At 38.7% G+C, this 24,756-nt stretch overlaps 2 protein-coding genes across 2 annotated transcripts; both read right to left on the reverse strand.

Moving 5' to 3' along the window:
• Nucleotides 1-1,656: 1,656 nt before the first annotated feature.
• On the reverse strand, nucleotides 1,657-4,523 carry LOC131799589 (uncharacterized protein C22orf15). The gene is made up of 5 exons (XM_059117299.1): nucleotides 4,496-4,523; nucleotides 4,292-4,378; nucleotides 2,830-2,946; nucleotides 2,303-2,377; nucleotides 1,657-1,889 (listed from the first exon to the last, which is right to left on the reverse strand). Exons 1-5 carry the CDS (start codon nucleotides 4,521-4,523, stop codon nucleotides 1,657-1,659), a joined length of 540 nt encoding a protein of 179 aa, XP_058973282.1.
• A 711-nt stretch (nucleotides 4,524-5,234) lies between these two features.
• On the reverse strand, nucleotides 5,235-14,531 carry LOC131799555 (uncharacterized). The gene is made up of 3 exons (XM_059117273.2): nucleotides 14,257-14,531; nucleotides 8,016-9,723; nucleotides 5,235-7,250 (listed from the first exon to the last, which is right to left on the reverse strand). The coding sequence occupies exons 1-3, from the start codon at nucleotides 14,278-14,280 to the stop codon at nucleotides 5,662-5,664; spliced, it is 3,321 nt and encodes a 1,106-aa protein (XP_058973256.2). The 5' UTR covers nucleotides 14,281-14,531; the 3' UTR covers nucleotides 5,235-5,661.
• Between the last annotated feature and the right edge of the window lie 10,225 nt (nucleotides 14,532-24,756).

A 24,756-nucleotide genomic window follows, 5' to 3' on the forward strand; every position in this document is an offset into this window, starting at 1 on the left:
AAAGCGATCAATGTAAAGAAATTTTAAACCTGATTTTGAATTTTGTCTGTGAGGACTGGACTTACAACGTGCTTGTAAGACTTTGGTTTCGTGCATTTATTATAATGTGCGCTTTCAGGCTCCAAGAAACTATTCCAGGTGTAGAACAGCTGACAGTCTGTCATGTCTCTTGCATGATTTTCAATGGATTAGCCATTTTTGAGCCAAGTTCCACTTGATGTTTACGTAACGTGCATTGTACTCTCGACTTTTATCTTTTTGCGGTTACTACTACGCGCTTCTTTATAAACTTGTTTTGGCCGGGGAAATTGTCGTTATTCAAAACTCGTCAAATGAATTAATTATTCACCGAAGTGGAAGTGAGTGGTGGTGGATATTTAAATATCTACAACTTTCATCGACACTGCGGTGAATAAATGTCTTAGTACATACCACAGAGACAAAAAAGTTTGCAAAATGGGCGGAAATTGAACTCTTGACGCAAGATTTTGTCTCGTCGGCTGCTCGGAGGTGAATAATGCTTGCTATTCACTTCCGAACCAGCCAATCAGCGCGTGCGAAGAGCACTATTCACTTGTGTGGTCTCAACTAAAAAGATCTTATCTAATCAGCTATTGATGCTGATTTTGATTATAGCCGTCTGCCTGCATTTCTACTCATAAGATCGCTTTTGTTTCCGCCTTTTTCACTTGTCTTGGTCAACATCGACTCGAATTCTGGGCATTTTTTGCCTCGCTAGGATAAAACCTTTTCCTTTTGGGGGAGGCTAGATCTTGCTTAAAAAAAAAAAGAAAAAGATTGAAATAATAGCGCAAGGTCAAAGTTGGGTACTGTGCCTAATATTCCAACTCTCCGTCCAGACCTCCAACTCATCAGGGATGTAATATTGCATCTTTTGCTCTATTATGTTTGATTGGCTACAAGAAAGCAAGGGTATGTACTCTTTTCTTTAATAACTGTAATTAACGAATTCAAACTCTACATTGACCCTTCATAACTTTTAGTGTCTGTGATATGAAAGAAAATAAGCAATTGTTAACTTTGGCTAACATTTATGCTCCTGGAAAAGATAACCAAACCTTTCTGTCAAATTTTTTTCACCACCTCGCTGATTTCAAAAGCGAGAATATTGTTATAGGAAACGATTCCAATCTTGTGCTTGACCTAGAAAGGGTCCTCCATATAAAGATTAGATAAAGGACCTTTTGCATGGCAGAGCTGTTTTAACCTCGCAAAAAAAGAGAGAACTATGTTGAAATTTCTTTAATTGCGAACTGTTGGGCTGTTTTTTTATCTGTTTCTGAACGTAAAGCTGTGCCAGGATATTTGGCTCTTCGTTTTTTTTCATAAGACCTTAAAAGCTTCTGAAAAGCTAGAGCAACGTGTTTTAACTAATGCCGTACGACTACTGACAGATGTTAGTAATGAGCATGAAAAAACGTTTTAAACTGCTTTCAGAAACCATCAAAATTCCCTTGATCCAACCAAGTTGACCCGGGTCAATCCTTTCAAATATCTGATGAAATAACTCGGTTAACACTCCAGTGAGTTTAAATAACCCTCATAGAACCAAATATTTTTTAAAGATGTTTCGTGATTAACAACAAGTTATTGTTTCATAAACTCGTACTTTCAAAACGAAGTACTGGTGATGCTTCAAGTTTTGGAAACTTTCCTTTGACGCAATTTCCCAGGTGGGGAAGGAGTGGGGCCAAGAGTTTTATTTTCCCCTCTAGAGTTAGTATTGGATTCTGATCGGTTGCGTCCTGCACTTGGCATACCACCGCGAAGCTTTCGTATTTTTGCAACATTGTTCCAGAGCGACTCCTTCCTTTGTCCAGATTTAGGTTTGGAATCAGTACAGGACTTCGATAACGTCTCTAAGCGAGCTGTGGAGAGGGCAGCCATTTAACATTATAACTCAACCATTAATCTTCATGCGATTAAATGGGCTACTTTACGTCGAGTGGTTGCAAGCAATAACACCCGTCTGCGTGGATATCTGTCCTCCGGTTACTTCCGTCGAAAGGAAGCAAAGCCATCGGAAAAAAGCCAGCTCAAGACCAGAGATTGGTTTGCGTTCTTTCATTCTATCATAAAGGAAACCTGAAAAACTATCTAATGATCTTTTCGCTGATCAGGCTTCCTCAGTACTGATTTTCTGAAGACTCACCAACACCTCCCTTTGACGACTTTAACCCACAGTTCTATTATACTCCAAGGGAGAAGGATCCCAAGAACAAAACAAGTGGGGACCTTAGTTTCGACCAGGGCACTTGTTCAGTTAACTCAGTTTACCCACCAAGAAGTTTAGGGTTTGATCTTTCCAGATCATTCAACAGTGCTGTGTACGTCGTAGGCTGATCACCTTGGCCTTCTGTAGAAAGTATATACACGAAACAAAACAAAAAAAAAACAAAAGATAAAAGAAAACAACCAAAAAGTAAGCAAAACAGGATTATTATTTGTATGAATAAATTTTACCTGAAATAAGCAGCTTATCTTATTATAAATGGAATTCCCTTTACGTAAATATCCAAACTTATGAACTCCACGTTATCTCGACTATGGTTCATTCCCTTTTCAGTGGACTTGTGTCATTGTGCCCCCCCTCCTCACCCCCACCCTATCCTTAATTATAACCCGGTATTTCAATCAACCGGTATTTGAAAGCCCCTAGTATCTCAAACATCCAGGATCTCAAGCACACCAGGGTCTTGAACCTCGTGGTTCAAGATCCCGCGGAAGCTCATACCATTTTCCTGCTCTCCAATACGTCACTCCGATCTCTTTAGGTTTTTGGTTATACGGGTCAGTCTCACAACTTACTTTCAACTTTGATGAGAACAAACACTTCCCTTCCTTTCAGGAATCTGTGAGCGTACTGAGTTGGGAATTCGTTTAGATTTTTTATTTCACCATCTTCATCGGACAAGTCCACCGTTACTGCCAAAGGGTCAAGATGAAAGAATGAACTGTTTGTGAAGTTTATAAAGAATACCACCCTCTCTTAAGGGAGGATTTGTTATGAACGAACTATTGTATGGTTACTTATAAATTTTAAATGAAAGCATCTTTCTTCACAACCCTACAGATTGCTCCTTTATGAATCCTCTTTGTCTTATCCCACAATTTCAAACCAATGATTCACAAAACGGGCGGTCTTGTGAAAAGAACAATCAGATATGTGTAAGCCACTCGGTCGCCTAGCAACTCGGTCTATTTGTTTCAAAACACGAAAATCATTCTTTGGAATTCTTGCTTGATAAAACAATTATGTCAACGAGCTTACATTTAGTTTATAAACTGAGTTGACTAATTATCTTCGTAAAGTGTGTAAGGAAAGTAAAGGCGGTAACGTCTTACGATCAATCTTTTGGGATTTTGACCGACATCGAGTAAAACCGATTCTCGCTTTGATCGCATAAATGAAAAGTTTAAGATAAATCTGAACAATTTCTACGAGGAATTTTTGAGTGAAGACCATCACATTTCACTCAACTCATGGTTATGTGCAAAAACGTCGCTCATGTCTCATCGACAATTTTAGGTCACAGCTGTCTGAGCGATGCGATAAAATTTTTTTCCAGATGGTGACAAATGTTTAATTAAAAACTAGACGTCTCAGTAACACCATTTTCAAGAAAATCATAATGAAGATAGGGAGAAGACTTCACAGAGTTGAATGAATGAACATAAGACATCAAACAAAAATATCAGAACATAGAGTCAGTTTGAACTTTCAAGTTTGGGATTAGCCTACGTAAAAAAATTACACAACTGGTTACAAACACCAAAGGAAAGGCTTCCGCAGTCGGCAAAGACTTCAAGAATGAACACAATAGCCAAATTCCTGCGAACGTTGAAAATTAGTCAATTTTACGTTCTTGCTGAGAGTAAAAACAAGTTGACGAGAAATTCTTTATACGAAAGCTACTTCTGAGTTCCGGATTTACGATGTAAACGTGTAGTCTGACTCCGTTTGTGCTGTTTTTTTTTTTTTTTTGATGGTTAATGTTAATTCCTGCAAATCTGCTTAGTTTTTCCGTTATCGAAGAATAAGTATTTGCATGTCTTTGCCGCTTACGCAAATCTCTGTTAATCAAGAGTCTCCAGATAATAAATCATTACTCTCCAATTGCTCCTCTGATAACGTATGTTTAGATTTCTGTTGGTAAGTTGCAAGGTGAAGCGGTAGTCATTGTGTTTGTATGCGACACGATTAACTAGCTTTACATTTCTTGAAAACAAGGAACCCTAACTCAAAGAAAAATGTAATTGGTTCTCCTACTTCCTTTTTGACAACCGCATCTTCTTCTCAGGTTATCCAGTAAATTGACGGTAACACAATTCGGATTAAACAACTCTTCTTCATTATCTGCCAGAATCGATCAGAAACAAGTAGTTAAGTACGACATAGCAAGCGCCTTCACCAGCAACTCAGCTTGGAAAAAAAACCCTCCAGATCAAACACTCATTTAGATTGATAGCTTACCACCAAATTTAACGGTTATAAATGACATGGGATACGATAGCTCTGCTAGTTCATTAGTCACTAAATCCTTTCCTTCGCCGTTGTTTAAATAAACGAAGCAAGGTTCTTAGTGCCTTTTGATAACACTTCCCACGGGAATAAAACAGATAGTCAATTTGCTTGACAACAGAAGAAAGAGAAAGGACCCCGCAGCAAAAAGCATCCTCATAAAGTCTGTTTTGAATTCAAAAGATAATGAGGCGTTTCTTTTGAGGTATCCTTACCGCCTTTAAAATCGATACTGGCAGCGCAATTGTTAGATCCTACCAGCATAAACGGCCCCATAGATGGGTCCGCAGATTTCACTAGAAATCTCAAAGGCTGGGACAAAGAAGAGGAATTGAGTTTAACCCTTCAAAAAACAGAGCCGAATTAAGAATAGGTAAACATGAGTTTTTCACTATATTGAAGGATTTTTTGGAAGGAGCCGTTGCTCCATTCTCAGCTTAGCTCTGGAGTATTTTGAGGCTATCTAGTTGCTTTCCTCTCAGGGTCACTTCTTTGAGCAATCTGTATAATTTAAGGCGGACTGGTCTGTGGTTCGAGATGTCGAGGTCAAACCCCCCTTCCCTTGGAAGACGGACTTCTGTATAACGACTAGATGGGGACGCTCCGTCATGAAGGGACAGTGAAACTTTATAGTTTATAGTGACTTTCCTTAATGGGAATGCACGAAGACTCAAGACCCAATTATCTCCATGTTAAGTTTATCTTCTTTAAAGTGTCCTTTACAATTCTTAAAAATTTTCTTTTTTGTTACGTGCCCATAAAAACGTTGTTTTTTCAATCTTAAGTCCAAATATCACAATCTTAAAAGTAGCCAAAAATTACCAAAATCATCCGAACCTGATCTGTTTGATTTTACATTTCAAGTGACTCTTTTGATGTTCTATGGTATGAGTCTTTCCTACATCACTTGACTAGCAATTGGTGCACAGCCACAACGGAGGAAAATTGCTATTCGTCGAGCGGACAAATACCGAGGTTAAAATCTTAAAACTCCAGTTAATCCCAATCCCAATTTCCCCGCTCATACATCTTAGAGACCTCAGAAACTTTTCTTCCCTACCCGGGATAAAAGCTTCCTCGTGTAAAAAAGAAACAGATTATCATTACACTTATTTACATCACTGTCTATTAGAGTCGTACTTCTTCAATTCGACTTTGAATGCCTCGATTTCTTTTTTCCTCGCAGCAATTCCGGCATGCAAAGCGCCTTCCTCTTGAGCAGCAGCAGTGACTTCTCTCCAGTTCTTCTGGAGTTCTTCCAACAACTTTCGTTTACGTTCCTCTAAATCGCTTTTTCGCCGCTGCACTTGAGCCAACGCGTTTTTATTATCAGCTAATTCTCTTTGTGACTGGGTCAACTTCGTTTGCACAGAGTCGCGCAAAGACTTCACGAGGCCCGGCATCCTCATGATTACAGACAAAATAGAAGAATCCATGTTCCTGTTCTTGGACACATTGTTTGCGTCGGGGTCGGAAGCCAATGTTATATTGTTTTCCGTTCTACCATTGACTGACGAGGAAGCCCTAGTATCCACATCTTGTATCGCAGGCGGAGACAAAGTAGGGATCATACTCTTTAATTTTCCAGGTACAAATTTGGTAGCAGTGAGAGATGGGACATCAGCCAGCACTTCAGAAAAACCAGAAGAGTCGTTAACTTCATCGGGGCTTTCTCTTGAAGGTTCCGCCGAAAAACCGTCTTCTGGGGGCTCCTCCTTGACTAGAACTTGAACACCAGTGCTCAAAGAGCTCTCCATAGGATGGAAAAGGGTGGCTGGTGGCGAGTTCATGGCTGATAATTCTGGTGGGGCTTTTCTCTCAGGAGTCGGTGGTGACTCCTCTACAGGGTTATCGCAGGCCTCTTTGGCGGAAGTCTCCTGGTTGCGTGGGCGAAGAATTTCCGCCATTTCGTAGGAGCAAAGATCCTCGGCGAGATCCGAAGGAGTTTTGCCATCTGCATTTACTGTCGCCTGGAGGGTGGCCATAATGTCTGGTTCGATGTTCCGCAGTAGATTCTTTATAACACGATGACCAACTCCGTGTCGACAAGCTAAAATATGCAAGAAGTTTTCTCGACTACCGTTAGTTTTCAAAAGAAGGTCTCGCACATCCTCTGACGTCAGCTTGTCAGATCTCCTCAAACGGTTTAACTCTTTCACTAAATGTTCAAAATAACCTTCGAAGGTGTTCATTCTCTCCAGGTCTCCCGTACTATCGAGTATCACCTTTGCCAAGCAGTGAAACGGCGAGTCTCCCTCTTTGTTACAAACAGTTATTATACTAGGCAGACTGTCGGTTAATATTCTCAACGTCTTGGAAAACACTTTTAGTATTGCCTTGCTAGGGCTTTTCTTTCGAATTAAGGCTTGATGAAGAGAGAAAAGCATTCGATGCAATCCTGTTTCTCCGGTGCGTGCAGATTTAACACCCAAATCAAATTCTTTCATGGCGGCTAGTTTCTCTAACACTTTGAATTTGCCCAATACACAGACCCAGTGCACCAAGGGGTACTTGAAGGAATCAACCGGGTCGGGTAGGTCAGCATTGGCGCGAACGTCTGAAAACTTTCCCAGTTGATTAACGTACTCTTTGACTTGTTTTATGAAGGAGTCGACGGAACGGTAATTGGAGGATTTCAAGAGACCCAAAAGGAGCCTATCGTGTTGTACATTACAGTTCTTCCCGCAAAACGGCGTATGCTTTAGTCCTGTATCAACAAAAATAAATGTAAATATGGAGCAATATTCAAGACTTGACCCAAACGTGCTCCGTTTTATTAACTGAATAGGTGGAACACGCTTCGGCGGACTAATAAGAACTTTATTATCTTCCAAGAAACTGGCATCTTATCTACTGCTAAGTCAATAACAGAACAATAAAAAAACCCAAATGATTTTTTACGCAAATCAGCTTCGAGAAACTTGCTTACAATAAGACTTTGTGGTAAGAACGTTGCTTCTTTGCTTTTCCAGTAAATTTACAAATCACTCGAAGTGCAATTTTCCTCATTGTTTGTCTGGTAGGTCCTGTTTTCATTGTAAGCATAATTACAGTCAAAAATGTATTGAGCAATACCGCACAAATTCACGCTCGTTTTCATTTAAGCGATGGTTGAGGGGATAAAACGAGTGGCCTCGCCCTGTATTCGGTAGCTTTACACGAAGGAATTGGTATCTTTCCCTAAACAAAGTATCAGAAGCCCTGTATATCATAACATTTGGGGTGCAACAGTAGAATCCAGGGCGGAAGGAAAACGAAAGGAGAATACAATTTTGAAGTAAACAACAACAACAAAACAAGGTATCGACGCGACTCTTAATAGGAATATCAATGTTCACCTCGCGTCGCCGTACTACTCCTTTCTTGTGCTTCACGTACACAACGTGAAAAAACACGGCGAAAGTAAAAAAAAAAACAAAGAAACAAAGAACAAAGACGAAGAAAGAGGAACGAACATATCGATATCACTTACCTGCTTCCTCCAAATCTACATCAGTTTCCACTAGGTTTTTTCCTTCCTTTTCTCCTTGTTTAAGGTCATCATCTTTATTGATTTCAACCACCATATCTTCCTCATCCTCTTCTTCGTCTTCTTGCCCAGCAGATTCAAGGTTATCATCTGAGTCATCGTCAGGGGCTACCCAGTCTGCATCCTCTTTGTAATCGCTGTCTGAATCTGACGACAAATCAGTACACACTCTCTTCTTTCTAGGACCCTTAGCCCTGCTGGATCCTGGAGCTTTCCTCTTTTGAGTGACATTATTAATGCTATTTGAAAGACTGACAAAAGAGTTGCGCTCGCCACGAGTGGGATCAGCTTCCAGTGCACCAGATGCACGAGACAAATCATCAACAGTGACAGCATTAACCAGATCCATCGAATCGGCAGGGGGTGACACGATGTACTTAGGAACAACAGAAGGCATTTCTGGTGTTATATTCTTTTCATTTGAAACATGATAAAGCTGAGGAAATGGCTCGAGTGGTCTTTTGGTTGGCACACTACAATCGTTCTCCACAGAAGATGGCAGAGGTTCACATGAACTCATTTTGAAATCTGCTGCGTGTAACTCTCTATCACTGATGATTGACACTTCAGGTTGTTCTGCACATGACACACCTAATGCACCTTTAACAACTGAACCCAAATGATTGGGAGCTGCTTTAGAGTTTCGATTCTCCTTGTCGCTAGATGTGGCATTCAAACTCGAGGAGGGTTTAGGCACCGTTATTGGAGTTTCCTTATTGTTTTGTTGGGAAGCCTTAGCTGCGGCAAGAGAGTTCTTTGGTTTACTGGAGACAGCCTTTTTTAAAGTGTTTATGACCACATCCGGTGCTCCAAGAGCCTTGAGCATTTTTATAGACCTTTTCTGTACAGCAATCTGCCGAGGTGTCTCACCAAGACTGTTTCTGACTTTAGAAATCTTCTCACCAAATTCGCTGAAATTTGCAAAAAAGTATGTCAGTGTGTCAGTGGACATTTCATCCGATACCATAAGATGAAGGAAAGTATCGCCTTCCTTGTTTACCGCTAATAATATTTCTTCTTCTTTCTCAGGTGGAAACTTCTCACTCTCCTTGATCTTTACCAAGAGAACTTCCAAATATTTTCTAGAAAGCGAATCTTCACAACACCGTTTGGCACAGAAATGCAATATGGTATTGTCGTTACTTGATTCTCTCTCAAACAAGCTTTCTGGGCTGTACTTCATGAAGATATCTATAACATTTCCAAACATATTTCCGAGCTTTTCTCTGGAGCTCTTGGGATGCATACCACTACTTAGATGCTGAACCATAGAAAACAGTGGCCCCTCCTTGTTCCTTCCGACGTTTACCTTGAGCTCAAAGCCTTTTTCACGAACGAGATACTCCAGGTGTTTGTATTGTCCAAAAATGCACGCCCAGTGTATTAATGGAAATTGGAGTTGATCATTTTTATCGGGGATGCAACCATCACGAATCCACCTTGTTTTAATAAACTTATCTAGAATGTTTTTGAAGTCAGATTTTTCAATGTCATTGCCCTGATTTGAACATTTGAAAAGTGATAAGATCAACTCATGATGCTTGCCAGAGTATGAGCATCCTGCTGACCTGGGGCACAGTGGCGTACAATTGTTGGGTGGCCAAACATTTCCTGTAGAAGACTGCATTCTTCTGGTCGCAGTGCTTGGTGTCTATGCAATTAAAAAATAAAAATTAACATATAACTATAATTCTCTTAGCTAAAAAAAAGAGATGCATGCATTTCCAATGGGCAACAATTATACCACATGCCACTATAATAAAAAAAAGTTATCTTCCAATTGATTTTTTATTGTTTCCTAAGCTAAAATAAATAAAACAGAATTTGATAATCTCTTGAGTAATTATTAACCTTATTGTGTCAATAACAAAATGCTCACAAATGATTGGTTCTCAGCATTCCATATTTGTGACATATTTGGCTATTTAAATCTTTTTAATTCTATCTGTCCAATTACAGACACTTAAACAGGCCAAATCAGACAGTAAGCAGCCAATACAAATTAAGTACCAGTACCTTAAACAATCAGGTGACAAAATTCAACTACCTAGCCAATGCTAGCCAAACAAAATGGAGAGAAATTCTTAAGTGAGCTGGTTGAAAGGTTCACATTGAAAACAAACAAGGACAAAATATAGTGGCTCAAGGACTATTTTTTAGCCTCAGTGATGAAAGTATATGCTTATGCTAAATTTTTCACTCCCGAGTTTCTGGCATTTTGTTATTGACTCAATTCATTGGTAATCTGACTCTGTGTCATACAATTCTGGAGTGATCATGTTCGTGATTTCAAATTAGCCCCACACAGTGCACTCAGCAAATTAGAAATCGCTCACCCAATTACCACCTCAATTGTACTCCACTCAATCCTATTACCACAACTACTACAAAGTCAAGAGTTATGTTAGGTCAAGTTTAAAACTACTGCAAGTAAACCAAGCAAAATGTCAAGCCTTTGATGTGGCACAATGGAGATGCTCAAATACAAGATGACAATACCATACATACTTTAGTGTAACAGAATCTTGATCCATGCACATATGGATCCATAACCACCAATAATGAATTCAAGCAGCCTTATCATGAAGAAAACAACACCCACTAGCAAAGGGGAAACTTAGTTGTGAATAAGTTGTTTAAAGAGTTCTGCCACCCAATTGACAACCTCATTAATTGTGGTTGCAAGCCATTGCCATCCTCATGTTCAGATAATTATACATCATTACTGCATTATCTTAAAAGCCCACATTGTAGAACAGTGCGGAGTTTCAGTATGCTGCAAAGCCTGGGTTTGTGAGAGTACTAGATTTCTAGAGGTGGATAAGATAATAACTGGTCATAAAAAAGATGGTCTGTATTGGTATATTGGACTACAGTTCGCTATTTGGAGCTGCAGGGACAGGAAGACAACATTCACCCCTTTGACTGTGTAGATGCAATTTCCAAAAAGCCCCCTACCTCAAGAGTCTCAGAGAGTTGGCCATAGTTATTTGGAGGAGAGATATGATCCACTATTGAAAAGCAAATATGATGTTGTGACACTAACAATAGCACAAGATTTCAAAGAGAACTCTATTTTTTTTAATTGTCTTCACACTCCAAAGATTTAGTAACAGATGTCTGCATTTTGAATCTTTCCTAAGAATCTGGTTGCTTTCTTGTGAAGAAACAAAGTCTCCTTTCCATCTTATTCATCTCTTGCTTATTTGATTCAACAATCAGGGGGAAACAAAAGAAGGCAATCTAGGTTTAAATAATGGTGCTTTTGTGATTACCAGAGCAGTAGCTCTTAATGATGTATTATATCATATTATATGATATATTTCACAGGTCCTACAAATGACTGTGGACTTTAGAGGGAAATCATGGCCCATTTCAAAAGCTTCCAAACAAACTTTGAAACATTTTTTTCAAGTATCTGTCACAATCTCACACCTGTTTTCAAAATGGAGAAACCACAACACTAAAGCCTTTCCAAAAGGTTAATGTTTAGGAGGTTTTGTCTAACAGAGCTAAAACTGAAATAGCCCTTGTTATTTTGGAGTTTTTATGATGTCACTTGAAAACCAAGGATCGTAACTGTTGATTTAAAACAAATGTGACTATCAACTACAAACATAGGCAGGTGATGCATTACAGCTGTTTTATCACTTGTGAACTACCCTCTAGGTGTGCTGACATATGAGACAAACTGTAGAAATATACAAATAAAATAACTGGAAAACTGCATAATAAAACTTTATATAATAATTTTTAAATGGATCTTTAAGTCTGAAAAGTCCCAAAAAGTGAATGGAAATGTTAACACACTTCTGTGTGAAGGTTTTTTCCCTCTAGTGACCATCCAAAATGTCCTTTTTAGAGAATTGTTCAAGACTGCTGGCTTCTAACATATGAAAGGCCAAGATGAGGAGAAGAAATGCAGGGAATTCATATTATCTATAATTACCAATCAGTGTAAGGAACAAGATGTCAACAGAGATGCAACATGGCGAAAAGGTAAGCACTTTTAAATGAAAAATATTATGACACTGACCAATTATTACAAATCTGATTTTACTACTACAGACCTTTACAAAGTGAAACTACTACAACACAGCTCCCACTACTGTAAGGCAAGAGTCACATTTTATTTATTCAAATGACTGATATATATATCCTTCTTCTCTCCAGAAAAATAACTGCTGTCCACTTTCAGTAAACCTCATCTACCATTGAATTAATTTGATGTATTTGCAAACAACATGGAGACTTTTTTATAATGAAAACAACATTAGAAAATGAGAACAATGGTATTTATTGGGAAGAACTTCACAGTGTGGAAGTCTTGGGAAGAACACTTTCCCTTTCATCTAAAGCATTTCCCATGTGCCAAGGACCTTAATCTAGGCAAACTCTTAGTTCTGTTTCTTTCTCTGGGAACACAACATCCCTGTTATGATGTCTCCTAATATTTGCTTAAGTAATACAATGGCCCACTTCCAAGTTTATCATGAACATTGACGATACTACACATGTTATGTATCTACAATACAGTTACAATTTCAGTATTTGATATCTCAAGTTTGTGTTCCATTAATTACAGCAACCATAAGAGCCTGTCATCCTTCATTGTGCATGTGCAGTAAATCTACACCAGACCCACTTTACTCAAGCATAAAACCAGTTTGCTTGAGAAATATTAGCACAGCTTTGCCACAATTACACCACCCAACCACTTGTACACCAAGAAGCAAGTCAACTATATTGATATAAGCCACACATTAAACACAGACCTTGATACAGTGTATCAGTTTTTCACGCTGAAGCCAAGGTGTTTCAGTACAAATCTTAGCAAAAGCAAAGCTATCATGATGCACAATATAAGTCCAGGTCTTTTGTTAAAGCCAGTCCAAGTTTAGCTGAATTGCTGGCTGCCAGTTTACTTATTAACAAATCTGCATGAATTCTCTTCTTGCGATGATGTAGAAATGTTTAATTTAGCTGAAAAATACTCAGTCATTCTGCCAGTTCAGTTCGAAGTGATAAAAGAGACAAGGAACCCTCACAGGTTTTGAAATTGTTTCACTTTATAGAACACAGACAGAAGAGAAAACAAGTTAAACTTATTTTCCAAAATTATTTTTCTAGGTCATCAGGACTTCATTACTTCTGCAAAAGGTTTAAAATCTGGTCTCCAAATTCCAAGATACTGCTATGAAAGTTGTTTTCTCTACTATCACTTTGGATCAAAGCTAAATGCGAAAAAGTTCCAGTTAGAAAGAATTTTTTTCCAAAATTATAGTGTGATAATTCAAAGTCTTAATTGAAAACTCCTCTAGGGTTATACTTTTAACATCATTTTCTGGTGGTATGAATCTAGACAATAGACACATATCTCAAATGCATACAAATGCTTCTAAGGCAAGTGCTGAAAACAGTTGACCAAATTATTAATAGACCATGTCAAAAAGTTTTACATGCCCTCATCATTATAAGTACTGGGCATCCCCCACTGACCATACATTGCAGAATAAAACTTTTATTTACCCAACAACACCAGGCATTGTCCTCGCTCACTTTGGCTATTACTAGCTGAACCTGTATAAAGTGGTCAGCCTGTATTAAGTGGTCAGTTGTCAAAGTCCTGAGTTTGTTTCCCCTTAATCACTTTTCACCTCTATTGATTGGTCACCTTATTTTAGAACCACTCAAATAAAACTAGAAATAATCTTTCCATTAAAATTTGATCCATGTTTCTCTCCCAAAATCAATTTTGGAAGTATTTTTGAGAGAGTGTTTATACATTAAGTGGTCAACTATGGCATAAAATGGCATTTTCATCGCATTTTTATATATTACTCCTCCTCTGTGAAACCTGTGCAAAGCGGTCAACCTGCATTAGGTGGCCAACTAATACAGGTTTAAATGTACTAACATTAAGTCGCGCAAATCGCGATGGGAATCACTAAATACAGGTTGTCTTCGACCTCATTTGTATTAAACAAGCTTTCCGCTCTGAATGTTTATAGTGAGGGTTGGCCAACCTCAGGCTTTCATAATTCTCTTTTAACTAACTGTTATGAACTGATCGTACATTGCTTACTCAGTAACATTCGTGCAAAACTATACTGAAGTTCTTTTCTTTGAAGTCCATGAGCTGAATGCATTCAAGTGAACATCTGCCGATTAAATAGGATCTTACCTTTGTTGCGTTCTTGGACGCCATTCACAATAACTGATGATCGTAAATAAAACCGACAGGGATTTCAAAAATCTTTCCAGAAATCTTGATAGTAGGAGAAAACGCTGACAATATCACAATGTGTAATTGAGATCGTTCCACAATGCACTCTCCCTTCATTGAATGTAAAAGATGTCACGTGATTAGAAATGTGTACTACAACGAAACAACAATTCGCCTCGCACGTGGTTCATTGTCAAACGCAATGCCTCGATACCTCACTGTTACTGTGCATACCTTTGATAGACAACATAGGATTTTATGTTGACAAGTCTTAACTGTCTCATCGGAATGAAAATGAGAAGAGATCCAGGCTATTTCAATGCAGCTTGGTACACGCAAAGATTTGTAGTGCCCACTTCCGATGTGAAGATTTGGTCGATCCAGCTACTAAAAAACGCCGACGGAAAAAAGGAGCAGTTCCTTCTATCTTTGCTTGGACAAAAGATACGAATAAGAGAGAAAAGATACAAGATAATTTAGCCAGAGGCAAGGTGGAGAAAGAAAGGTTATTAGAAGTAGACGCACAGATACTGCGTCCGAAGGTATTACAAAGTTCTATGAGGCCGGTCTATTTCAGACAAGCAGATTATTTTAAGGTCTGGATTCCCTGGATACTCTTAAAGCGATACTACTCACTGTGGAATTGCTAAAAGAGGATGCTATCATGGCAGACAAGGGCTTTAATATCGCAGATAAAATGGAGAAGCTTGGTCTGTGTTTAAATATTCCTCCCTTCATATTTTGATGAGGGTAATGAGCTCAAATCAAAGACAATTAACATACTAAGGATTTATATTGAGAAATTATTTTTTTCTCAGTTTGTGAGCGGGCGGTATTCTACAAATCCTACAATCTGATTGGTTCCGAGAGCGGGCAGTATTCTTCCCATTCGGCCCGCTCACAGCGGGCGGTATCCGATCCTTTGCGTGATGATATTACATCAATTGCGCCGTTGCAACTTTTCATTTACTTATCGTGTAAACTTTTCACTTTTTACTGTAAATATTAATTTCGGCGTGGACTCAAACCACAACGAGAGCGTGTTTTATTACCCTGATGAGGTAGAAAAGTTCAGTGACAAAGAAAATATCGGTTCGCAACATAAAGAAAACCAACAAAAGGCTCAGTTTACGATAGCTAGTGTGCAAAAGTATATTTTCACACAACGTCCAGAAAACACGGTGAAAAAAACAGAATACGACCTACACGTTTGGAAGTGTTAAGCACCGGCCCCATGGGCCACTTGGGATCGTATAAAGGCTTTTTACTTTTATCATTCACGTAGAGTGTGTCGTCGGGGATAGACAATTTTCTCACAGGTGCCTAAATTCACAAGACGTATTTGACCAGTCAAGGATGGTACACCTCTACACCTACGGTCTTTTGGTATCAATGTATTCATTGTTGGTATTTCACACCCTATCCTACCCTACAATGTCCCCATTGTAATTGTGCATTACGTCAGCTTCAGTTAATGAAGAACGAATGGGTATCTCCTAACTCACATCACGTCTGTATAAAAGTAAAGCACAAGGTCAATACGTTCCAACCCGGGGTCTTCTTTGGCATATCGATGACACTTTAGACACCATAGAGAATGAAGCAGACGACGATGATCTGAGACGTATGTTAAAAGAAGATTACACACTACCTCCTGACGAAGACGATCCAGAGTATGTAGAAAAGAGAAATCGTGTCATGGATGCATTGATGGATTTCCTCAGACTTTTGGAAGAAAGAGAAATGAATCGCGAACCCTGCGATTGTGAAGAATGTAGAGATACACCGGAACGATAAATAATAAAGCGTGTTTCAATATATATATACTCTTAGTTGTTTGAACTCATGGCTTGTGATGGAGCTCCCAATACTACTAAAGAATTGACCTATCGCAGTTAAGCCTGTCCACACCGTGAGTACAAATTCGATATAGATGAGAGTAAAAAGACAGGTCGCGCTCGTGTCTTGTTACATCAGATTTTGGGATGGGAAGAAAGCCCATTTGAAGAGGTAAGACATCGCATGGTCTTGTGTGTCCAAGATTACCACGATATCTGGATGTTTTTAAATGTTTCACGCGAAGTCTTTAAACGTCAAGATGACATTCCTAAACGCCACCATGGGGATCCTACAGGTCGCGAAGATTACAAGTGGTTTTGTGAAGAAGTGATTCACGAAACCATTTTAGATAAAATGCAACATTTTGCGTCACCCGTGGAAGCTCATGGGTAAATGAATATATTTACACACTGGTTTGATTTCGGCCGTTTGGGAAAGAGGATCCAAGAATGGGGGCATGAGTTTGAGGATGTCATGAAAGCCTACGACAGTTGGAAAAATTGTGAGAAAAGTGTGCCTCAATTGGTGGGTGAGATTCAAGCCATGACAACCGTCAAACATTCATCACGTTGGTATGTTTTTACCTTGAATCTCAATTCAAGGTAAAAACAGGAGAGAGAATTTCTATGGTCACAAATCTAAGTACCGTCTTGGATGCACATGTCTAAAAGGGGCAAGAAAACACGACGCCGTCGCATAAGAAACCTGTTTCGTGTGTTAAAAGTGTTTATAGAAGATGGGAGGATCTTCGCATGGTAAAAAAGTGCGTCGCCTTAAGCGCAAGATTCGTTAGCAAGCATTCTCAAACTGAATGAGGTTTGGATATGTGATCTTAATTATCATAAAATCTGGTGAACTTTCGCTTTGATTTTCTCCAAGAATTGTTAATGGTTTGAGAAGCTATATCAAACATTCTAAAGGGTGTTTCATCCGATATCCAAACACCTTGAAGTTGGTTAAAAAAAACTCGGCTGCGCCTCGTTTTCTCAACCACTTCTCGGTGTTTGGATATCGGATGAAACACTCTTCCTCGTGTTTGATATATTACTTGAAACATGCACAAGATGTGGAAAGGTATCAGAAAGAAATTCAGGAGTTGAAATTACGGGAGAGACATCATGACATTATATTCCGCGATGCCTTGCGACACATTTACCACCCCTATGGAAACGAACGATGTATTTACTATACTAACTGGGATAAAGAAATGGCAGACGGCTTTTTTTTCTGCATTTCACGAGTTAGATCATAGATAAGACAACAAACATGTAAAAACCAAGGTAAAGTTTATTTTTATACAAATGGAGTACAATAAAAATGAAAAATGTTATGACTGTTTCTGTTGGGAATGGTATCTAACCATGTACAATTCTCTAGATGTGGTGGTACCTCTTGATAGGGGATAAAATTGAAACAATTAATGTTCATGACATTATAAACGTAATTGACATTCATAAAAAAATCAAAATGGTTTAAAAGGACCAGAATTTCATCCTCGGGATCTTGATGATATAAAAAGACCCATAGCGTAAATAAAAATTTGTAGTAATCCATAAAGGGATACTCAATCTGAAAAAGTTGAAAAAAATCTAGCGTTACAAAAAGGATAATTGAGGAATACAATCAAGAAAAAATATGTATGACCTTATGAGTATCTCTGTGGTAATTGGTGGTTAACCATATATAATCATAATGAATTATAATATATATAGTATAATATATTATATATATATATATAATATATAATAATATAGGTGGCGCTACATCTTCATCATACTCGACGAAACCAAAACTTATTCAGGGTATAATATTATAAATATGGGTGACAATCATAAAAAACCTAAACTGATTAAAAAGGACACAGATTTCATCTTGGATATCATGCCACCATAATAATGATTTAAATGTTTCCAAAAAATCCACAATGTCCTCCAATGGAAATTCAGTCTAAAAATAAATTGTATAAAAATTAATTTCATGGTCATTGCTTGACCACATAATGGCTAACCATTCATATGGGTATAACTCTCCTTACATATCATGAAAACAATCTAAAAATTGTCTTATGTTATATAGTGAAACTACACGATTCAAAAAATCTACATCTTGAAATTGTATAGCTATATTGATACCGTCTACTCTTAAAACCATTTTTAAATTACTAAAGAACCAATAGATGACATCTCTGTCTACATAGTTTTGATGTATCTAAGAAAGAGAAATACCATATAAATGAATATGAAAAAGCTGGCCAAAAATGTAGGTTCGAAGGTGGTAGCTATAAAACAGAAAATAAACGAACTTACATAAATAAATTGCTATGACAGTACACTTGGTCTAAGCGTCTTGTTTCCAAGATACCTGCATGTATTCCTAATCTATGTCTAATGATCGTTTTTCCAAAGAGAACATCAAAAAGAAATTGATAACAAAAATGTGAGGAGATTGATGATGGGCTTGAAAAAACTCGTTTGAAATTCCCTACAAAAAGATATTTGAATTACATAACATTCCATTCTACATCTTCTAATGATTAAAGCTTGAAAAAGACTTAAGAGCGAATCTTGAAAATAACCTCTATCTGTCACATAGAGTGCACATAAAGTATAATTAGTCACATAGAGTGCACATAAAGATTACTTAAAATAGTAATTCATGGGAATCGATCTGAAAACATAAAAGAGCTGATGTATGGCTTAGCTGCAAATCTTTTGGACTAGTGTTACAAAGCATACTGTATACGGAACTAACTACCAACTCAGATAGCCCAGTTAAAGGGTTTAATTTCTGTTGATTTAAGGAAACGATGCTGTTAACTTTGGGATAACAAAAGGTTGAGATGATGATTCTAAGGTCGGAAACAACAATATTAAGAACCTTTATTTTTGCGACCATAAATCGTAAAAAAAAACTAAATCATAGACACGATGATAATCAACTGGTTACCCTCTGTTTGGACTCCAAACCAGTCTCTGTTCTCTGTCAAATGTGAGATTTTGGATGTGGAGTTGGAGGAGGGACGACGGTCAGGAAAATTGACGGCAATAAGGTGCATTTTGTACTCTTTTGTACATTTTGCACTGGTTTCCTAATTTGTTGATTGTATCATAGCTAAAGCAAATTTATGGCCCAGCCACAAATCTTCCAGTGTTACAAAGCATACTGTATACCAAGGGCGTAGCGTCCATATGCGCACGTACGCCCTTGGAAAAAAAAAAATTCCCTTCTAGCATTTGTTACAGTTACCATAAAAATAGGATCGATTTTTAAATTTCGAATTATAATGGTGTGTGTTTGTTTTTCCAGTACCTTTTCATTAGTCCATAAACGACAAGAAACGTTACTTGGCTTCCTAGACTTGTTAACTCTCTAGTTACTTTAGGAAGCCAAAACCCTTTTAGCTTTAATTGTTATTTGATGTAAATGTATTCTTTACTAAATATAAGGGCTAATAAAGTTATTGTTGTCGTAAAGTAATGGTGGTGAAAACGAAAAAAAAAATTCTACCCTCTGCGGTCCTCGCCTTTCCCCAATCCCCTGTCCAGGGTTATTTTTTAAGGACAAGTTACCCCTAAATGCTGTGTGGCTCCAGAAATAATTGCACTCAACTCAGATCAGGAATATATATATGCAAATACAACTGAAGTCATTGACTGTGTAAAGCCTGAAAACCCCAAGAAACAATTAGAGATCCGCGGAAATAGTTGGAAATGGCATTTTCGAGACCCTAAATTTCAAAATTTTCTGGGGGAGCATGCCCCCAGACCCCCCTGGTTTGGGGCGCCTTCGGCGCTCCCAATTTCCACGCTGTGAACACCTTCAAAACCTCACGCTACGCCCCTTTATACGGAACTTATAATACAAATGGCTCAAAGCTCGAAAAGTTAAAGGGTTTAGAGAAGACAAATTTAGAGACTAATATGCGTAACTTTTCTACTTTTTTAAAATTTCTGATAACGATTCTTATGAATTTTAGATAAATACAGGTTGAGATGATGATTATAAGGACAGAAACAACAATAGATCAACTAACAATTATAGTTTCCCATGGAAAAAGAAATCCTTTTCAAATGTTGAACAAGAGTGGGATGACTTGAATTTGTTTGTAAGATGAATATTACAGAAGTAGTGAACCCGCCTAAACCGTTAGCGAACTGTGTCGTTACCGAAACGATTGCAATTCCCTCAGTGGTAGTTTTGCAGAAAAAGCTTGGTTAAACTAAAAAACAAATACCTTCGCCTGAATGCTCTGCCGGGCGCCCAAATACATCATGTAGATAGGTGTTCGTTTTGAAGAACCCCATAAGAAAGCGTTGTAGACGTTTATACAACAAAGCATAACGAACAATGTCATGTGTTTTGCGGCCTGACTAAGCGTTTTGGCAAACGTTTTCCTTTTGCAGTTAAGGCTACTTTTCTACAACACCAGGACCTAAACGAAGTCGGGGTAGATAAACACGAAAAAAAATGAACTAGGAAATTATCTAGCCATCTTGACCACACAAGTAGGCTAATAAAGGATTTCTCGTTATTTGTATTTTGACTCGTCCTACGGGCTCGTCAAAATACGGCACAACTCATAAAAATACTCAGCGATACTACACAACAAAACGTCTAACAAGACATATTTATTTAAATTATTTAAAAAATATTAAAGTTACTCTTATGGAATGGACTCAAGTTATAGTATTATTATAGTTACAGGTTACATTACGAATGAGATGACGTATAATTTCACCTATGCGGTTTACTCCTTAATTTGTTATTTATGTTGCTCCTTGAATTAGCTCTCTGAGCCACCCCTCAAGGGAGCACTAGCCTTTACTGTGAACTGCAGGCCCCTTGGCCTGTGAACAGGCCTACGGGGAGCTGGTCATTACGTTGGTTCCTAATAAACCCGCGAAGTGATGAATCAATAGGTGCGGTTACACGCAGCACGGTAAATGGCATTTCCCGTGGTAAATTTTCCCACGGTACATCACATTCGGGTTTTCTTATACCGTGGTTCCAGCGGTTACACGCGAATGGCGATTTCCCAACGTAAAACAAATGTCAAGCATATGTGGTGTGAAAGGATCTTGACTTCGTTTGTTTACATTCGCTGAGCCAGAACCTGAGGAACCCGACGGGCTCTCACTGTGAAAAGGACTTTCATCGTGACTAGTAAATACATTAGGGTGAAACTGCTGACATTGCTGATAACCAGGATAGATTGCTAGGCCGGACGGTCCAGGTTGATGTTCGTTAGATTCTTGTGTCTGGTATCGCTGCAGGCGGTGTGTGCACTCCGATTGCGTTGCATTGTGGTAGCTTCATTTTCAATATGGCGGTGAAAGCAACAGAATTCGGCAGATTTTGACTGAACATTCCGTAAAAGTTAGGCCGTTCCTTTTTCCTTTCACCATAGGTAAATGTAATTAGATTTATTCTGAATGTGTAAAAGTATTTTTTGTTCGTATTTGTCGGGTATTCTATGGTTCTCAAGGACAAACGCGATCACTGTTTTTTTGTATGTAATTTGAGACCGGATTTCAAGAAGGTCAAATTTGATGTACGTCGTAGTTTGGAGCCTTTCAAAGATTTGGATAGATAAGATAACAGCTCTGACTAAACGCTCTCAAACGCTCTCCAACGGTACATGTGTTTCTCGCATTTTAAGTGCGGGTGTTTGAGATCGAGTATGGCCGACAAAAGGCTTATTGTTGCGTTACACAGCGTTACTATTATATACTCAATTGTGTTGTAAATCTACTTTCCTGATTAAAAGGAAATTAACTTATCGCGAGTGTTGTATGGTAAATCTACTATCTTGATCATTGAATGAAGGACAGTTGAATTTGAGCCATGAACGGAATCACTTGACCAATGAATAACTCTACAATGCGCACGGCGACACACCAGGTAAGCCGGAAAGCAAAAGGTAGTCGATCGTTAAACGGTGTTGATTGCTTGAGCGACTTCTGCCATTCGCTTGCGCTTTTAAATCTTCTAACCTGAAAGCTTAGCTGTTATTAGGATATCCTTTAATGACTTCCGTTTACGATGTGATATTAGGGGTTAGTTTTAAGGTGTCATTTCCCCATCTGTATGTTCTTGAGGTTTGGCAAAGCCGGATGAGATTGGTATTCTATATTCTTTAAGCATATTTGAAACTCTGTACGTTTTTTAATAAACGTTGAGCGTTATGAATTTGGTGTTAGGAGGTGTAAGGCTTCTCCTTTCGCGAATCCCGTATTCACGCCTTTAAGTGTATGACATGGAAAATAGTTCGTGTATTAGAAGGTCGCTGCCTCTTTGGAATGCGTTTGCATGTCAAGGGAAGATTCTCCGTTAAATAACTCGCGGATTTGATATTATTCACACAGCCATCAGCTGTGTGTGAAACTGCTGCCAAATGAATAGATTCTGGGGCAAGACTGCAGTTTCGATTCTTTCTGAATGTCTTCAATAGCCTCCTAACAACGAATTTGTCACGGAGGACAAAGAGAACTCCATAGTACAAGTCACCATGCATATTCGAATTTCTAACAAGAATAAAAATACTTTTGGTTTTAGCCGCTGTTAAAATAGCCAGTCAATCAATGGAAAGACATAAAATACTCACAGCATTGCGCGAAATTCCGCCATCTCCACAATCTCAAAGCCTCAGATATTCATTCCGGCGCAAACGAGTTTGTCATTTGGCGCGAATGAAAGCTGCAAAGAAACGTGTTGCTGTCAAACGGAGCATCGTGATTGGCTCTTGTACCTCGGACATCAAAACACCATTGCAACTTACCACGCTAAATGTCGTGGGCGCTTCGTCTGATCTTTTTGACGTATCCATGGATATTTAACAGAAGAAATTTACCTCGGGAAACGTCGGACAGGCTTCTAAATACAATTTCCCGAGGTAAAAGGACAATTTACCACGATAAAAGTGCCCCGTGTAACCGCAACTATTGACTGTGAATAAATGAAAATCATATATGTGAACTGCGGTTTAAGAAATGAATATGAAATGGCTATGAACAGTTGCCAAGTCAAGTCTAACGAGCAGAGTAAAGTCTCTTTCTCCTCTATTTCCCACCTTCTCCTAAATGTGCCTCCAGACAGTCCATGACCCCCCTCCCCCCTCCCTCCTCTCTCATAATTTTCTCAACTTGATCCGTTACACTACGTTATCACTGTGACCATGACTGCGCACATGAAAGTCAGTCTAAAGTATTATTAAATGACAACAATACACGAGCGTTAGACTTCTATATCGTGATTCAGGTGTCATGTCAAAACTCCTCTTAGCCAAAACAAAGAACTTAGAAACTCTCATTGACTCGGGAACGCCTCATGCCGCTCGATTCCCAAAGAAACTAAAAATAATATTTAAACAAAGTGGGACAAAAGGTGGCTACCTTAGAGGGCCTTGGAACTAGGTTGCAATTCTCCTCGCCGTGTCACCGTTTGCATTTGTAGCGTTGTAATTGTGACTCCCGTTATGTCCTCACACCCAGTAACCAATCGAAATGCGGTTTTATTTCTTCCAATCAAAGTGCTTTGTGATTATGACTTCTGCGAGTTTCTTCCAACCAGGGGAGGGGAGCATTGCAAAAGAGTATTTTTCCTCGCTCGAAGTTTTGGAATTTCACAGGCTATCTTTGATGCGTTTTGGGATGCTTCGGATTGGTGAAAGAATAAGAGTCTGGTAGTGTTTTTCGTTTTTAAGTGCGAAGTATTCGCGAATTTTTTTTCGATACGTTTGAGAGCTTAATAGGAAGCCGAAAATTTGACATTGAATCGTGGCTTTCCCTGTTGGTTTTCATCAAGCGTTTAGAGTGCGCAGGTGATCGAAGTTGTGCTTTTCTTTCGGAGCTAGTATAATACATTAGGTAAGGTATTAGTTACAGTTCATGCCACTATTTTTGTTAAATATGAGAATGATGGTGAAGACAGAACGGCACGGACTCCCTACGTGGCTTTTGTTGCGTCTTGAAGGGATTTTCCCTTTTTGTGAAAGATGATCGGAGGTTTGTCCAAGATTCCATCTGGGGCATCAAAACCCAATACAAGCCGACCGAGACCTTCCAATTTACGCACTTCGCCTCTTGCCCCTCCACCAGGCGTAAAATATGGTTTCATCAAAGGTGAAGCAATAAGATTGTTTGGAACTAATTCTTCGTAGGAGACATTTGATGAGAGGCTTTTGAAATTCAAACAACGCCCCAAAGCAGGAGGGTACCCAGAAAACACAACAGGAAGGTCATTGTAGGGGGTCAACTTTGCCTCCAGACAGTCAGCTCTTGCACAAACACAAACGCCAAAAGGTCACGAAAGTTTATTGCCATTTGTCATACCGTTCCACCCGGCAGTCAATAAATTTTAAAATATGGATGGAACAACGGAGTTTGATGCACAATTAGCCCATGCTAAAAACAATCTAGCCGATACGGGAAAATACAGGTCAAATTTTCCACTTATCCTGACCCGCTTTGATAAGTACTTTTGCTCAAAGACAACCACAATAACGGGTGTATAATAACATTATACACAAAAAACACAGGATTTTGGATCATGTATTTATTTTAAAAAAAAATATCCATACAACTACAATGAAAAGAAACATAAGATTCACCTTTCTGATCG

This window comes from Pocillopora verrucosa, chromosome 2 (genome assembly GCF_036669915.1).
Source record: "Pocillopora verrucosa isolate sample1 chromosome 2, ASM3666991v2, whole genome shotgun sequence".
Taxonomy (NCBI): Eukaryota; Metazoa; Cnidaria; class Anthozoa; order Scleractinia; family Pocilloporidae; genus Pocillopora; species Pocillopora verrucosa.

Excerpts from the sequence above, each read along its gene's own strand:
- LOC131799589 (XM_059117299.1), bottom strand. The coding sequence starts at position 4,523 with ATGTCATTTATAACCGTTAAATTTGGTG. Across the intron at positions 4,379-4,495 it reads TATAACCGTTAAATTTGGTG|ATAATGAAGAAGAGTTGTTT; the intron begins GTAAGCTATCAA and ends CGATTCTGGCAG. Across the intron at positions 2,947-4,291 it reads ATGCGGTTGTCAAAAAGGAA|TAACGGTGGACTTGTCCGAT; the intron begins GTAGGAGAACCA and ends ACCCTTTGGCAG.
- LOC131799555 (XM_059117273.2), bottom strand. The coding sequence starts at position 14,280 with ATGGCGTCCAAGAACGCAACAAAG. Across the intron at positions 9,724-14,256 it reads CGTCCAAGAACGCAACAAAG|ACACCAAGCACTGCGACCAG; the intron begins GTAAGATCCTAT and ends TTAATTGCATAG. Across the intron at positions 7,251-8,015 it reads TGTAGATTTGGAGGAAGCAG|GACTAAAGCATACGCCGTTT; the intron begins GTAAGTGATATC and ends TTGTTGATACAG.